Source organism: Salvia hispanica, chromosome 4 (genome assembly GCF_029641045.1).
Source record: "Salvia hispanica isolate PSC_SH4W2 chromosome 4, Shi_PSC_v1, whole genome shotgun sequence".
Taxonomy (NCBI): domain Eukaryota; kingdom Viridiplantae; phylum Streptophyta; class Magnoliopsida; order Lamiales; family Lamiaceae; genus Salvia; species Salvia hispanica.
In genome coordinates this window covers 16,283,056-16,300,606 of record NC_142695.1, presented here as the reverse complement: position 1 = coordinate 16,300,606, position 17,551 = coordinate 16,283,056, and the positions used below count along the sequence as shown (strand labels likewise).

Genomic DNA, 17,551 nt, shown 5'->3' with positions numbered 1-17,551 from the left:
TTTAGTCTTAGCTTCCTAATTAGCAACTATAGTCTATTCTAATCATTCTTCCCTTGACTATTTAAATAATTAGCTTTTTGAATTTAGTTGTATCGTTTAAGAAGTGTTATAAACTTATGGTAAAAGTTAGAATTAGTATTTTATTCTATTTATTTCGTTTAATTTCTTATACTCGCGTCACCTGACAACAACATTAATATGGATCGAGACTATTCTTCTACGAGTACAATAGAATAGAATATAAAATTATTCATATTTTTATGTGGTAGAAACCGACCATACAATAATTACAACATAAATGCATGTAATTAACCAAATCATATGGTTTAGGTAGACAAACCATTACCACTCGTACACCTGTACTTAGAGAAATAGGAAAAAAATAATACTCCGTATTACTTCTACATAATAATTATTGCGTTTAATCAAATTAATTAAGTAGCCGCTTAATTTTGTAGCATTAACATAAATTTGACTCATTGCAACTTGATAGACTCGAAAAAACAGCTAGTTGTTGGGAGCAATAATAAACCATTGAGTTATCATGTATGCAATGTTATTAGTTATTACTCACTCTCTCCTCCATTAATGGTCTACTTTTGTCATTTTTATTCATCTTTATTAATTGTCATTTTCACTTTTTACTATAAATGGTATAGGTAGACTTCACATTCCACCAACTAATCTCATTCATATTTTATTATAAAATTAATAATCTATATAAAAGTGAGACTCATATTCCACTAACTTTTTCTGTCCACTTTCTTTTATATTTCATAAAATCCGTACTGAAATTAAAGTGGATTAGTATTAGGGAACGGAGGGAGTACTATATTAATAGTACAATTTACACAAGCATTTGTAAATTGAACACATTGAATGTGGAATGGATAGTAAAATTAAACGCAAATCACTTTTGTCAAATAAGTGCGAATTAAGGTTTGAGACCATATGATGTCCCACATCTATCCAATGAATGTCACAGTGTGCCTTTATTCAATAAATGATATAGGTAGAAATTCATTGATTACTAGTTTAATTTATGCAATACTATCTTTTTTGTTATTTATAATTTGAGTTCGAACATATTTTCAGGGCAAGAATACTACTGTCTACTAGTAATAGATTTTAAATTGTATGCAAAACTTAATAAGCATCCTTAATTAAATATCTAAATTTACATGGGAAACAAACTCTACAATAGAATAGGGTAATTATAAAATCATAAGTATCTATATAATCCGTTACAAGATTGGCAATTACCAAACTGCCCCTTCAGAAAACCCAGAGTCCGACAAACGCACATGGAGGAGGAGGGCGGCGCTACCACCACCTCCGGCGCCGGCCACAAGAAGTTGTGGATCGACTTCGACTCAGCCGACGAAGACGAGTTGAAAGAAGCACTCTTCATATACTTAGCCTGCGAAGGCAGCCCAATCGACAGCTCCAAATCCACATCGCCGCCGCTGTCTTCCCGCTGCTGCGGCGGCGCTTGAGACTCCTCCGTCGTGGTGCTGTTGCAATTCGTGTCGTGCGCCGACGAAGAGTTTTCCTTCGACGGCGGCGCCACCGGAGGAGCAGGAGAAGGAGCCGAATTTCTGAAATCCAATTGAGTTATCGCGGCGGCGGCGGCGGAATTGAGAGGGCGGTGCGTTTGTGGATCGACGCCGCTGCTAATGAGCTTCCGCTTGATGTGAGTGTTCCAGTAATTTTTGATTTCATTATCTGTTCTTCCCGGCAATCTCCCTGCTATCAAAGACCATCTGCAGCAGAAATTCAACAATTTAAAACCTAAAATTGGTAATTATTCATCCAAAAACAGATAATTAGTCATAAATCGGCATACCTATTTCCCAACAAACTATGGAGTTTGATTATGATCTCATCTTCCTCCTCGCTGAAATTCCCCCTTTTCAAATCAGGCCTCAGATAATTAATCCATCTCAATCTGCAGCTCTTTCCACACCTCAGCAATCCTACAAAAATCAAAACCACAAATTCAATTCACCTCCCCTTTCCCCTTTTTTGATGATCGTAGAGTGATAATTAAACCCTAAAATACCTGCAGATTTAGGGAGAGAGCGCCAATTGCCTTCGCCGTGAGCTCGTATGTAATTGATGAGGCGTTGATCTTCATCTTTAGTCCAAGCACCTTTGTTGGTGTGAGCTTTCTCGCAACAAGGCGACCGCCCCATGGATTAATTCAAAAATTGAAGAAAGGTTCTTGATGGATTCTTGATATGTATGTATTGAGTGGGTGGGGTGATGATGAGACTTGAAGAAGAAGAGAAAATGGGGATATTTAATGGTGGAGGAGAATACCATTAATTTGGAGGCATTTTAACAAACAGATGAAGGGCACTTGCACTTGAGCTTGACCAAGTTGATGAAAAAGACAGGTAGTTAAAGATGGGGTTGGATTCGGTAGGTAGGTACGCTTTAACGGATGAGTTGGCTTTCCTTTTCCTGCTTTTCTATTTTATTCAATTTAAAATTAAAATAAATAATTCCGTTAACTGTATTTGGTCACTCGATATTAAATCACCTCGCCTTACTCGTAACTGAATTAGTTCAAAATTAAACCTTATAACAAGATTCATAAATTGATAATGAATCTATGTAATGATTGAATCTATTGTCATAAAATTAAGTATATGATCGATTTCACTTAATCGTACAATAATTTATGTAGATGTGTTTTTAGCTTAGCTTGAAATTACTTGAGATACTGTATATGTTTGGTACTGTCATAATACATCCATTAAATATATAGCATAATCCATCCCAAGGAGAATTGGAGAAATAACTAAAATTAAATCTCATCTTAATAACACTCCTAATTTAGCAAACTGAACACCGATGGAATTACCACGTATGCATACGTATGTTATACGTATATATGTCTGTTTTTTTTGGGTGTTCTTGAACTTTTTTTTTCATAATCATGGGATAACTATATGAGCTATATAAAGTTACTGTTCAAATTTGAATTTGACGCATTGACATTTTTATCTGCCTAAATAAGTATTGTGGGCCAATGTGGATTTATTTGCGAACCTACTGGCTTATCCTCGATGAATTTCGGATAAAGACATATCTCATTTATTGTATGGGTATCTACGAATTGACAATAGTATGGAAATTAATATACATTACATTTAGATTTTAGAGGTATTGTAATACTCCACATTTTGTTTCATTAAATCTTTATACAAATTTTTGATTCATTAGGCCCTTGTATTATTGCATTTTAATTCAGGAAGTTCTTATACTTCTATTTTAGTTTAATTGAATTTTTTTTAACGGACTTCAAAATTTACTTAATTTCTCTTATGTTAACTAAATTTATTCATTTTTTACTTATTTATTTTAAAATTAATTTAGTTGCAATATCAATTTAAGAATCATTGACAAATTGAAAATTTTTATTGATATTGCTGGTATGAATTTAGAATTTTTTATTTTTCAATAATTTTTTTTGTCAATATTTTAATTGAATTAAAATTAAAATATTATATTAATAACGAGCCATATAATATTCACGTACTAGTAGATTACATTTTGATGCGTAAATTGTAGTGATCCAGTCCAATATAATCTAGGCCCAACAATGTAGTTTCTCACCCAATTATAATCAGACTGAGGCCCAACTATAAAAATCCAGCTAAAAACTCGGAACATTTCTTTCGACGCTCCCCTAGCATCAACTCACCTAATGGAAGACATTGAAGATTTGTTGGCCGGAGGCGGCGGCGGAGTGCCGCCGGGATTTAGGCTTCCGGTGACGGCGGCTGTGGGAGTTAAGCCGAGGTCTAAATCCAGGAGCACCGTTTTTCAGGATTCATTGAAGAGCCCCACTTCTGCCAAAATCCCTGGCACGCAGGTTGAGACTTCAGATATTTGTGTGTATTTGAATGCGCCACGTTTTTTTCTAGTTAATTTTATTTTTTGTTTGCTATGATTTTTAATTGAACTGTTTGGTGTTGCAGACAATCTACTTGAAAACTTTTGGATGTTCGCATAATCAGGTAAACCTTTTGTATTTGTTGAATTTGATTGATCTTTTATGTATTTTATGTGATCTGTTGTGTCTACTTCGTGTTTATATTACTATAATCTAGTGATATAGCTCTTGTTGTTAGGAGATTCTAGGTGCACTTGATATTTACAGACTGAGCTTAGTGTTTTATTTTTATATTAGTTTGATGACTGAGGAACTTCTTTGGACGAGTGATTGAGTTATTCCATATAAGTTAGATTAGATCCCTGGAGCTGCTGTTTTGTAGTAGTACTTTTGTTATCTGTAACTGCAGGTAACCCTCGGAATTTAAACTTTTTGCTGAAGTTGATCATTATTGCAGAGTGATAGTGAATATATGGCGGGTCAGCTTTCGGCGTTTGGGTATAATTTGAGTGACAATCAAGATGAAGCAGACCTATGGCTTATAAACACGTGAGATCCCTTCTTGTCATTCATACATGTTTGGATTGTGTCGTTTACTTAATTACTGTTTTACGTGTAGTTCTGTGGATAGGCTTGATCTCCTAATCCTGTTACTGTTCAGGAGTTGAAATGAATTACTATCCACAATGGTCAGTTGTTAGTCAGATCGTTGTTGTGGTAGATGCTAATCATGCTATTCATGTGATCCTTCGAATAAATTGTGATTTAAACCTGAAAGAAAGCCTTCTTGTAATGCTTTTCTACCTTAATCTCTTGGAGTATTGCAGTTCTATTTAGCTTTTAAGTTCAATAGCTGATAGTGTGTGTTTCTAGTGTAATAATCTTCACTTCACGAATCGTTTGTTTCAACTTGTATAAATGCAGTTGTACGGTGAAAGCACCTAGTCAGTCTGCCATGGAAACACTCATAACTAAATGCAGAGATGCACAAAAGCCCCTTGTAGTTGCTGGTTGTGTGCCTCAAGGTAGCCGAGACTTAAAAGAGCTTGAAGGAGTAAGTATAGTTGGAGTTCAACAAATTGATCGAGTGGTGGAGGTCGTTGAAGAGACTCTGAAAGGTTACGAAGTTCGACTATTGACTCGCAAGACATTGCCGGCCCTTGACCTACCAAAGGTGTGAATTTTAGGTCTTTCCATTGTATGTATTGGTGTTGAAAACAACTTAGTTTATAGTATTCAGCTATAAGTTTATATCTTAAGCTCCTTTTTGTTATTTTTGTCAGGTGAGAAAAAACAAGTTTGTTGAGATCCTCCCTATTAATGTTGGTTGTTTAGGTGCTTGCACTTATTGCAAGACCAAACATGCTCGAGGTCATCTTGGAAGCTACACAGTTGACAGCCTTGTAAGTTCACGGGAAACAATGAAAACATTTGTTGAAATTTCAATTATTCTTTGATTAAATTTTACTCTGCCTAATTTGACTTTGTTGCAGGCAGGACGTGTTAGAGCTGTTGTAGCTGATGGAGTAAAAGAGATCTGGTTGAGTAGCGAAGACACTGGAGCATATGGTAGGAGCATTATTTTGTATGCTAGTGACTAAATGACTTGATTCTCTGGATAGAATGCAAAATACTATGAAGGGGATAATTTGCATTTCGAGGGTCTGGAAATGCTTTAACCTTGCTTAAAGCCAATACTGTTGGTATTAGTTATAGAATTGATCAGTATCAGGTTATAATGGGAAATTGAAATTGATCATTGGAAGAAAAAGAAACATCAATGTTTCATCGTCCTCCCCACAACTTCATGTCTGTTTTTTAAATATGGACAATGTCTTGATACTGATGTCGACTTGAACTTGAATTTTTTTACATGAAGTAAATATGATATTTGACAGCTCAATGAGCTCATATTATCTTGGTCAATTTGCAGGTCGTGATATTGGAGTCAATCTTCCAATTTTGCTCAATGCTTTAGTGGCAGAGCTTCCGTCAGATGGAAGCACAATGCTCCGCATTGGAATGACTAATCCTCCTTATATTTTAGAGCATTTGAAAGAAATAGCTGAGGTTTTGCGCCACCCATGTGTGTATTCTTTTCTTCATGTACCAGTTCAGTCTGGTAGCGATGCCATTTTATCTGTAAGTATTCCCTGATAACCTTTCATGTGAAAACTAGTTGTCTCTCAATTATTTCTTACTTTATTGCTTAAAGTTTGAAAATGTCATTAGACATCAATTACTTGATGTAGTCTTTGTTTCCTTTTTCACTGATGGTCTTCAGACAATGAACCGTGAGTATACTGTCGGCGAGTTCAGGAAAGTGGTTGATACATTGATTGAACTGGTCCCTGGAATGCAGATAGCAACTGATATTATATGTGGATTTCCTGGTATATTCTGGAATATCCTTTTTCTTCACTTTTACTATCGGTACTTCTACAATTGATTCTTGCAGGAAGTTTATTAGCTCTGAGTTAATAGTTGGGATTGCATCTATACGTGCACTTGAAAAAACGCTACATATTGATATGGTGAAGTCAGCTGAGGGACCAAAGTAATATTTACATTAATTTACCTGTAAAAATGTTCTTTTATTAATTCACCAAGAATTTTATTGTTTCTCCCACAATTTTCTGTTGGATGCTCGACTCTTTTTCACACTTGGTGTATGTCATTTTTCGTCCATCTATCCATATTATTCTGCCATTTTGTTATTCCTCCTGTGAAAAACCAGAATCATGTAACTTATGTTATATACTTCTCTTTCTTAGGTGAAACCGATGAGGATTTTGAGGAGACAGTTAACCTCATCAAGGAGTACAAGTTACCTCAAGTTCACATATCACAATTCTATCCTCGACCTGGTCAGTTGTGCCTGTTGCAGCAAAATTAATTTTAACTTTTTAAGTTTTACACGTTCTTTGGGAAATAGTTTGCCGCCCTGGGAAAGTTTACAGCTTTTATTTTCTTGGCTTTTTACATCCTTATTTTAAGGAAGACCAGAATCAAGCTCTCTCTATCTCTCGCATGCTTTATTATTGTTGGCTAAACCAAATAAAATATGATAACAACGCACCTAAAATCAACAAATTTGAGGTAATATAAATAAAGAAATTGTAATGGGATTCTAAGTCTTCAGTTTGAGGAAATGCTTAGAAACTAGAAAGTGGAGACTTTACCCAACATGACTTTGAGTGAACTCTATTCAAGACGATGAAGAATTTAAAGATTCCTGCACTTTTGTTAGTGATACATCTAGTTTTGCAGCAATAAAATACAGATTTCTCCGATTTGAAAATGCTTAGGCCATCTTCACTTGTAGTACTATTTATTAATGTTTTGTGAAAATTCAAAGATGCAGAGATACAAACCATCTAATTTGTTAACTGATCCAGGAACACCTGCTGCAAGGATGAAAAAGGTCCCCAGTAACATAGTGAAGAGACGAAGTCGAGAATTGACAACAGTATTCGAGTCATTTACACCATATGTAGGAATGGAAGGCAAAATAGAGAGGATATGGATTACCGACATTGCAACAGATGGAAGTCACTTGGTAAGATCATCCTGCATCAACTAAAGATTGATATATGATGAATGCAATCTACAAACCTTTAGGCTTCAACAAGGAAATGGATCTCCTTTCTCATACTTATTACCTCTTTTGCTTTAGGTGGGTCATACGAAGGGGTATATTCAGGTACTGGTGGCTGGGTCTGCAAGCATGTTGGGAACTTCTGCAATGGTGAAGATAACATCTGTAGGTAGATGGTCCGTTTTTGGAGAGGTTCTTGAGATCCTTACTACAAATGTAACTACACGTGTGAGTCAGAATAAGGAAATCCTAACGTGCTCCAACTTGAACGAGACATGTTGTTCAAAGGAATCAGAAACATGTGCTTGTGGACTAACAAGTAGCTGCAAACATACTGATGATGTCAAAACCATTCCATTCACACCAAACGGGAAAGAGCCAGACGAGGCGAGAAGTCAAGACCTTGTTGGATGGTTACTAAGGAAGCGGAAGAATAATTCTCCGCTAAATAATGAGACTGAGGCATTGGAATCTGATGAAAAGCCAAGATCGAAAGATGGAGTGCATGAGTGGGTTATCGTTGATAAAGCTCTTCTTTGTGGGATTCTCTTGAGTTTTTTCACTATAGTTTCTGTAATGTTGTATCTAGGATATAGAGATGTGAGTCATCAATTCTAGACACTCAGTCGTTGTAATTGTTTTCTTATTGGGATATTTGACAGATTGAACACAAATTTTCCTATTGATGTGCTGGTTTGAGTAGTCGAGCCATTGTTTCTGCTTGCACCTTTCTCAACTTCTTTAAATAATATGTTGAATAACATTAAAAGGGAAAATTGTTACAGAATGCACAAATTAGAGATATTGAAGAAATGCTGCTCTAGACAGGTAAATTGCTAAACTTAGCTTTTGCTGCAGCTGATGATGAAGGCTTTATTGGAACTTATTTACTCAATAAATTCTCTGCTTATCTTAATGTTTGATCTTTTCTCATAGAAGAGAGTCTGACCTTGCTGGTAATCTCTTGAAGAAATTGACCGGAACCGATGGCAGCTTGCTCCGAAACCGTGGGTGTCGAAGAATGTAAAGGCCAATGAGCACTGCTACAACTTGAAATGGAGTGACATACAAAAATACAGCCCAGATCAATGAGAAGATGATGAAGATGGCTGTCGCCCTCGGGTCTCTCCACCCCAGTATCGACAGCGCCCTCTCCCCTTGCGTTGCCAGGTCTCCAATCACGGTCTGCACTCTTCCTGCAACGCTCTTTAACCTATCATATCTCATCCTCACTAGGTCAGATGGCCGAGATGTTGGGAATGTGTCGAACTCCTCATCAAGCTCGTCCGGATGGGTGTTCTCAGCCTGAGAGAGACGAGCATCCATGTGTGGCGGAACCCTTGACCTCAGCCGGTAGTTCCACAACCCAATGACAAACAGGTAGAGAAAGATTGTTGGTAGGATCAGCTCCGGGTAGCAGATGAGTATCAGAAACAACACGTGCACCAGGATGGTTGTCAATGGATTCTTCCAATAACAGATGCCATCAAACCACCGGATGACATATGAAATCCCGGAAAGGAGTGACATTATGCGGAAGAAATTGGCCTTGCTCCTCCTCAAACTGAACATGTGATAATCCACATCCAACATATATTCCACCACCTCCCTCCTTAGAGGTGGCTCAGCCCGGATCAACCGTGCAGACACTATCTGCATTGCTTGGTGGCGCAGCCAATCTATGTGCCTCACAGAGATTGGTTGAACGTAGTGCATCTTTGGCAACAACGGCCTGCTGTACTGAGCCATCATGTTCACCCAAGCTGTGCAGGTGAATCGCAGAGCTAGATGGAGCTCACCGTGCTTCCTCAATCCAGAGGGAGCTAGCACGAGTAGCGGATAAGAATGAGTGTAAATTCTATCTGTCTCTAACGTCGAGAGCCTGATTCTGACCTTCCCGATCCTCTGATCCCTTGCATCATCCTTCCCATTGATGTGGCAGTTGTCAAAGACACCAATGGTGATCACAGTGCAAGGATCATGAACTTCCCACGTGTACTGCTCGTTCCAACGAGGATGTAGCGTGTCAAGAAGCGTTCTGGTACGAACCCATTTGTTCCCATACTTTGCTACGCAGTACGCATCTGTGAGCCTATTATCTTTCCCCTTCATCGGTAGCAGGTTTCGAGCACTCAAGATTCCAACTTCAAGCATCCCAATGCTAGGTTTCCTCAGATGCTTGGATGATGGCTGAAGATCACTGCTGAAATGCGTGGACTCATCAAGAACATGGTAGGCTGCATCAATGCAGATCCGGAGAAGGATCCTGCTCGCGAACTTTACCTCTTTTTTCTTCTCCCCATCCTCCTCTGCCTTAGATGGCTTCTGCAGAGCATACCACCGTGGCTCAGGCAGCTTGGAAGTCTCGATTCTTTGTGGAACCTCCCTAACAGGTATCAAGATCATCCCAATATTCTCATCCTTCCCCGGTCCAACCTTATCCTCCACACTAATGAAAATATACTCATCAAACGGCTCAGATACAACAAACATAAGCTCCTCATTCCACTCCGGGTTGATATGCTTCATTGCTGAAGGCCTGGTGGCACGGATTTGATGGCCAAGCTGCACCTTAACATACGGATCAGGCATCCGCCCTCTATCAGATGGCACGAGATCTTGAGCTGCCATGATGTGCACTCTGAGGTAGTACAGTTTTGGTGAGAAATACACTTTGGATCTCGTGCTAGCTAGACTCTGCTGGCTCAAGCTATGAGCATCGGAGTGCCACGCCTCCGGGAATGCTTCATCAGCCTGCGTCCCCATCCACACTGCAAGCATGATCTCTCCATGATCAGGGTGCTTCTCCCCTTTCTTGTTTGCCAATTTGTACCACTGTGGAGCCAGAGGGCTATCTGGTGGCACGCGCAGGGGCACTTCTGCAACATCAAATACGACCTTCCCCACGAAATCATCTTTGCCAAAGTCCTTATCTTTGACTGTAACCTCAATGAGGTTGCTCTGAAGCCTCTCCTTTGAGAAAGCGAAGACTGCATTCCAAACTGGATATTGATTCTTCTCGAGATGCTTAGTCACACCTTTGTAGTTACCCACTTTCACTTCTACATAAGGATCAAGACTGCCGGAGATGTCCATGACAGGTAGATCTTTTGCTTTCACTACACTGATGTATAGAAAATTCATCTGCTCCACCAAATCGTAGGTGCTTGCTGTTTTGTCTCTGCCCCAATACCCCATCCTTGCAGCCAACGGTGGCCGTGTCTCCACCACGCCATACTCCGGCTTCTGCCCCGGGAACTGCATTTGCATCACAGTGGCAGCCGGAGCTCCACCGCCTTTAGCAAAGTCGGCCCTTTTCTCGAATACAGGCTTCTCCGGCGGAGGAGGAGGCGGCCCGCCTCCGCCGGTGCCAACAGAGTAGAAGGTCCGCACCTCCTTCTCCTTGCTTTTCTTCTTCTTGATCTTGTCATGGCTCCCCTTGTAGAAAAACTCATCATCAAACTTGTCAGTGTTAATCTCCTTCAACGGCGGTGGAGCACTCTCTCTCTCCCTCTCCTTGTGCTTCTGATGGTGGTGGTGGCTGTGGTTGTAGAGATCCTCCATATTGCCCTCCATATGGTTGAGAACCTCCTCCACCGCCTCAAATCCACCACTGGAGGGGGCGCCACCATGCACGGAGTAAATCTTCAAGGCGATATCGCCCTTGACATGGGAAAAGGGGCCTCTTTTCTCAAGAGGGTACCTCTGGCCCATGGATTCCTGCTCAGATTCAGGCACAAACCTGCCGGATATTCGGACTTTCCCAAGAAAATTCTTGTGGCCCTCCTTGTTATCATTGTAGACAGAGACGTCTATGGACTTTTTGTCAAGATCTCTGGGATTCTTGATGTTGAAGACGAGCTTCTCGTCCCAGAAAGGGTTGAGATCTTTGTGCTTAGTAGAAGTCTTGCGGCGCTCCTCGTCGAATTCGACCTCCACAAAGGGGGAGGCGCTGCCGTGGCCGTCTTTGGGCATGAGGTTGCTGGCGTCGAGAACCTCCACCACCAGCTTGGCCATTGGGATTTTGGAGTGGGTTTGGTTAGGGATTGAGAAGGAGAAAGAGAAGCTAGGGGTGAAAAACAGGGTAGGTAGAGAGAGGTGGAGGAAAATGGTTGGCGGTGGGGGAAGTCATTTTGTTATTTGGAGTAAGAAGACAGTAACTTGCGTTTGAATTTAGTTGGGAGGAAAGAGGTAGTACTAATCGTTATAGTAGTAAAATATAGGCGTTTAATACGTACTGTATTTTTTTGGTTGAGGGGCTGGGGCGGGGCCCCTACCCTTTTACAATGTTTATCTATTTTGTCTATTGTTTGTGTTTATTTATTTAAATAGAACAATACATTATAGGTGTCTGGAGTTCTAATTTTTATCTCTTGGATTAGGTCATCAATTTTGTTACGTTTATTTCCTTGAAATTTTGGTGTGTATAAACGTTCACAAGTGTCTGTTTCTGAACGTGACGTATCTATATATATATCTATATACTACTGTAGTAGTATTTATTTTGTACTTTCTTCATATTTTAAACCTAAACTCTAAAAATGACACATATTTTCATGTAAAATTGGTGAAATATAAGAAAGAAATATATAAAAATTATAGTGTTTAGAAAGAGATTATTGTGGAAAAATCCATATTTTCATTAAATCTTTACTAATGTTAATTTGTAATTACCACATTCTCAAGTTTTTTTCACAAAATTTGTGCAAGCTGCGAGATAGCAATTATTTCGAGTACACAATATTTCTTAGGTAACTACATGAATGTCGAAAATTTTGGACTTTGTTAGTGTATAAATTCACAATAGTTCCTTGCCCAATATTTTAATGTGTACGTAGATATATACAGTACGTGTGTTGGGGGTTGGAAACTTTAGTGGAATTAGTTGAAAATTGAATGGATTGATCATGGAAAATAATGAACCACTTTTCAAAAAGCCATTTTCTCCCTATTTAAATAGTCTGATGGGATTTCCTTTTCACGAGTGTGGGGAGGAATTGCTTTCTTGTTTCATTTGTTTGGACATTAGGATCTATTGGCTTATCCTTATTTTTAATTGAAAATTTTGCATATCGGTTTTAGAAGATTTTAGGTTAGCACATATATATGTAGTTTTTGAATTAGTTAATTAATCTGTAATTAAGAGATATTTGTAGAAAATAATTCTATCTATTCATTTTGTTCTTACTTTTGCATCAATGGTTCTGAATTTTGTTTACCGAAAAATTATATACGTACAAAATATTAGGTACTACTACGATTTATTAAGAGATGTGTTTGATATAGTTAAAAATTGAAAGTAGAACATGAGTAAGCTATATAGAATGTTAAAGACATTAAAAAAAAATTAATTACTGTATGTACTAATTAAATGAAAGCTCAGCCCAAAGGAATTTATCACGTAACCAATTGATTATCCTGCATATTGTATTTATGATTAATTGCAAGGACAGGAAGAGTAGATCTTTATAATTAGGATTGAAAAGTATGGTGAAAACTGAGTGGAGTCTCTGCTCAGCATTAGCCCACCTTAATATTCAACTTTTAGAATTCGTCCTATTGCATGAAATTAAACTACTTTATAATAAAGATGAAATTATATGTTTCTCATTAAAGTCGTCTCCACAAAAAGTAGCACTAGTCAATAATTTGTTTATATTTGGGTATATATCCATGTCACCACAACAATTAATCCCATAATTAGGGCAACCAATCCACAAATAACACACTGAATGTTCTTTTCTACATCAAATCATTAAGGCCTAACTGGGTTTTTAGACTTTAATATTCTTTTTTGCATTTTATAAAATTTATTCCCTGACTCTATACCGATTTTCATTTGTTAATTCTCTTAAGAGTAATGGATTATCAATTGTTTCAGAAATATCCAATTATTCATTTTCTAATGACAACGTGATTCTACATTAAGGGCATCCACAGCAGTGTCTCTTATCCGTCTCTTAACCGTCTCATCTCTTCACTATTCATGGGCCACATTGTACTTTTCACTCCATCTCTTAACTAAGAGATAGCACCCACATCCATCCATCTCTTAACCATCTCATCTCTTAACTATTCATTCAATTTCATTTTTCATTTTTATTTTCAACAAATCCAATTAATAAAAAACACACTTCATTAAATAAAATAAAATTACAATTTAAAATCCTAAAAATAAAAAAAATACATAATTAAAATCCTAAAAAAATAAAAACACACATAATTAAAATCCTAAAAAAATAAAAATACACACCATTAGTTGACGCATTTGCTCAAATGGATCCATGAATTGATTAAATTTGGGAGAAGAAAAATGTTTTGAGATGAAGAATGTAGTGTGTTTGAGTGAGAATAGAGAGTTTTTTATGGTGGATAATTTGTGGGAATGATTTGGTATTTATAGAAGTGATTTGGGGCTTAAAAAAAATTTAAAAAAAATTAAAAATTTGTAAAAAAGGGCTATAAACGGCTAGTATAATTTTTGAATTTTTTTTTATAAATATATTTTATTTTTTTGAATTTTTTCTGATTTAAAAAAAAAATAAAAAAAATCAATTTTAACGGATATAAACGACGCCCACTCGCCGGACGGCGAGTGGGCGTCACGCACGAACCGGAGCTCGCCACGTCGCCCAAGCACGTGGCGAGATGTCTCGCGGGGTGCCTCGCCGCGACGGGACGCGGGGCGCGGGACGCGCTGGCGACGAGATGGAGACGAGACGACGCCCACAACGCCGTCTTGCTGGCGTCTCGTCCCTCCGAGACGAGATCGGGACATTTTTTTTTTCTGCTGTGGATGGCCTAAATGTCACAGTGAAATCATCTAATCTTCTTTCCACGAATATAGCCATAGTCCTATTTCTTTTACCAGGGTCGCCAAAAAAGTTAATTACATTTTAGTTTTCCATAAATTTAATTAATTTTTCCGGTTTGGTTTTCATTTTCACAATATTTTGATTTTTCAGTTCGGTTTAGCTAAAAAAATTAAATTGAAAACCGAATAATTACCCTTCAATCAATTTTTAACGCTGTTTATTTTTAATTAATTAATTCTTATATTATTGACAATTAAAATTATTGATAGTCGACAAATATACTAAATTGTTGTTGGTCTATCTAGATATATTTCTTATTCAGATTTTAATGATCAAGAATTATGGATAATGAGCTTAAGATGTCGAAAACCCAGATGAGATAACAAAAAATACTAGTACTTCATAATAAATAAGTTGGCTACATAAAATTTGGGTTTTCTTGTTAATTTTGGGTACACAAAATGATAGTACTCAACAGGTATGATAAACACTTAAAATTACATTGACTAATTTTTATATTAGCGGTGAAGCTGTTCTCCGGTTGGTTATGTGGTAAATGTTAGTTGTATATAAAATCAATTACCTTAAATTTCTAAATTGATTATTTTCAGCTTAATATATTGTACTACTATTACTCTATTAGGTAGTAGTACTATAGTATTTTTTAATGAATCCAACTAATTTTCAAAAAATTTGTTTGAATGTCGATCTATGAGATCCACAACCATTTAATTTAGAGTGAACTACACAGATGGTCCCTGAACTATAGGTTTATCTCGTCCATAGTCCCTGGATTTTAAAAATATCGCCAGTAGTCCCTGGACTAAGGGTTTATCTCGAAATTGGTTCTTTTGGCTTTTTTTGGTACGAAAATACCCTTTGATATTATTTTGGGGGGTTTGGGCAATTTGGTCTTTTTACACTTTTAACATTTTAAATCTGATATTATTTTAGTTATGTACTAACTTTGATATTATTTCAAAATTATCATTCTTCTTTCATTTTGTTATCCTTCACTGATTTTTTTTTATTTCAATATTAGATTTAATTTTATAAAATTAAATTTAATATTTAGATTTTTAAATATCAATAAATTTTTTAATGAAAACTATTAATTCATGGACACTATAAATATTGATTAAAACTATTAATTTTTGTTATTTAATATAATATTCAATTGAATTGAAGAAGTACAGAAAAATAATATTAATCATGATGGAAAAATAAGAGTTATTCTATTTAGCCTCCGTTCGGTTGTTATAATTGCTTGTGATTAAATATTATGAAGTTGACTAAAAATTTGATCATACTTAAAATTTTATATAGGAGTATTTTTGTTGAAATTTTCTAGTAAATTTTGATTGTTTTCAAATTAATAAACAAAAATTATATTAGTCTTACATTAGATGCATATTTATTTCAGAATAAATTGTGTTATATAATCTATTTATGATTAAAGCTATTTAAATATTGATTAAAACTAAGGCGTTGTCATACCTTATTGATTACATAGTACTATACACTATCAAATATTGATTATAACTATTAATTTTAATTTTTGCTATTTAATAATTTTTATAATTAAAAAAATTTATTGATATTTAAAAAATAAAATTTAAAATTTTATAAAATTAAATCTAATATTGAAATTAAAAAAACAAATTCAGTGAAGGATAACAAAATGAAAGAAGAATGATAATTTTGAAATAATATCAAAGTTAGTACATAACTAAAATAATATCAGATTTAAAATGTTAAAAGTGTAAAAAGACCAAATTGCCCAAACCCCCCAAAATAATATCAAAGGGTATTTTCGTACCAAAAAAAGCCAAAAGGACCAATTTCGAGATAAACCCTTAGTCCAGGGACTACTGGCGATATTTTTAAAGTCCAGGGACTATGGACGAGATAAACCCATAGTCCAGGGACCATTTGTGTAGTTCACTCTTTAATTTAATGTTGTGCTTTGATTTGTAAAAGGGAAAGAAAGGGTTGCACCTTGCATGTAAAAATAATCATCTCCAAATCTTTAGTTGATGATCATCATCACATGATAATGTTTTTTTCTATTTTATTTTTCTTGAAGTTAAAACATACTGTACTATTCAATTATGCGTTTCAAATAATTCAGAGATGCAATCAATAGTGAATAAGTAGTTATAATTCCAATAGTGATTTTTGGTTGAATGATTGAGGTTGGTGGGAGCATTAAATCCAATAAGGATAGGACGTATGTGGAGATAAACCATTCAAAAACATAATTATTCAATAACATGACACGACATACATTCATATTACTATGCTAGTGGCTAAATTCATAGATTTGTGAGTACTATTTTGTGCAAATTCTCTAATTATGAATGTATCTAAATTAACTATGAATTGTGCATTTAAAAGAATAGGTGATTACTTTTTCTAGATAACAATATTTACCTAAATCACAACATATAATAAATGATGTTATATGTATGGAGATTTTCAACTCTTGAAAATATGTTATTTAATAAATTTGTACACAAAGGATCGTGCATTAAGTGGAGTATTTCTTATTTTTGTAAACTTAATTTACACGTGGTAGTAATAAAATGCAAACTCTAAATACTGTACAAACTTCAAACTATGATCTGGAACGTTGAAAAATGTCAACAGATGATAAAATTACATCAACACAAAATGTCAACACAATCAACACAACATCAACTGTTGACATTGTGTTAACATTTTCTGTTGATGTAATTTTATCATATGTTGACATTTTTCAGTGATGCAGATCATAGTTTGGAGTTTGTACAGTATTTAGAATTTGTATTTGATTACATTCCAATTTTTATATGTCTAAGTATGTATTTTCCTCCAATGTAGGCGCAGCACTCAGTGCACGCTCAATATTTATTCTTCTCCAAAATTCGTTTACACTTAATTAAGTGCAAGCACTAAGTGCATGGACGGAGTATAGTGCGAAGAGGGTGATGCTCTAAAAAGTAATGGTAGATCTGATTGAAGGGGCCATATAATGTCATGTGGTAGCTAAATTTGTTTTGTAGCATCACATTCACATGGGCAGCAGCACATGCCAACTTTTGGATCCACTTATTTATTATTAGTGCTTTTCCTACCAAATTTGCTGGTGTGATCAGGTCAAGAAAAACATGAATTTATTAATATAAACCAGTGTCTGAAGAAACATTACTGACTGTGTTAGGTTCTAATTTCATTAAAATGCACTGTACTGAA

General features: G+C 36.0%; 3 protein-coding genes across 3 annotated transcripts; 1 reads left to right on the top strand and 2 right to left on the bottom strand.

Moving 5' to 3' along the window:
- Nucleotides 1-1,133: 1,133 nt before the first annotated feature.
- LOC125193482 (myb-related protein 330-like) lies at nt 1,134-2,371 on the bottom strand. The gene is made up of 3 exons (XM_048091276.2): nt 2,063-2,371; nt 1,847-1,976; nt 1,134-1,763 (listed from the first exon to the last, which is right to left on the bottom strand). Exons 1-3 carry the CDS (start codon nt 2,193-2,195, stop codon nt 1,223-1,225), a joined length of 804 nt encoding a protein of 267 aa, XP_047947233.1. The 5' UTR covers nt 2,196-2,371; the 3' UTR covers nt 1,134-1,222.
- A 1,306-nt stretch (nt 2,372-3,677) lies between these two features.
- On the top strand, nt 3,678-8,204 carry LOC125193481 (Methylthiotransferase). The gene is made up of 11 exons (XM_048091275.2): nt 3,678-3,883; nt 3,990-4,028; nt 4,362-4,453; nt 4,829-5,078; nt 5,188-5,307; nt 5,398-5,473; nt 5,838-6,046; nt 6,189-6,297; nt 6,679-6,771; nt 7,303-7,463; nt 7,581-8,204. The coding sequence occupies exons 1-11, from the start codon at nt 3,716-3,718 to the stop codon at nt 8,118-8,120; spliced, it is 1,857 nt and encodes a 618-aa protein (XP_047947232.1). The 5' UTR covers nt 3,678-3,715; the 3' UTR covers nt 8,121-8,204.
- A 35-nt stretch (nt 8,205-8,239) lies between these two features.
- LOC125193480 (multiple C2 domain and transmembrane region protein 6-like) lies at nt 8,240-11,694 on the bottom strand. The gene has a single exon (XM_048091274.2). It carries the CDS (start codon nt 11,517-11,519, stop codon nt 8,433-8,435), a length of 3,087 nt encoding a protein of 1,028 aa, XP_047947231.1. The 5' UTR covers nt 11,520-11,694; the 3' UTR covers nt 8,240-8,432.
- Between the last annotated feature and the right edge of the window lie 5,857 nt (nt 11,695-17,551).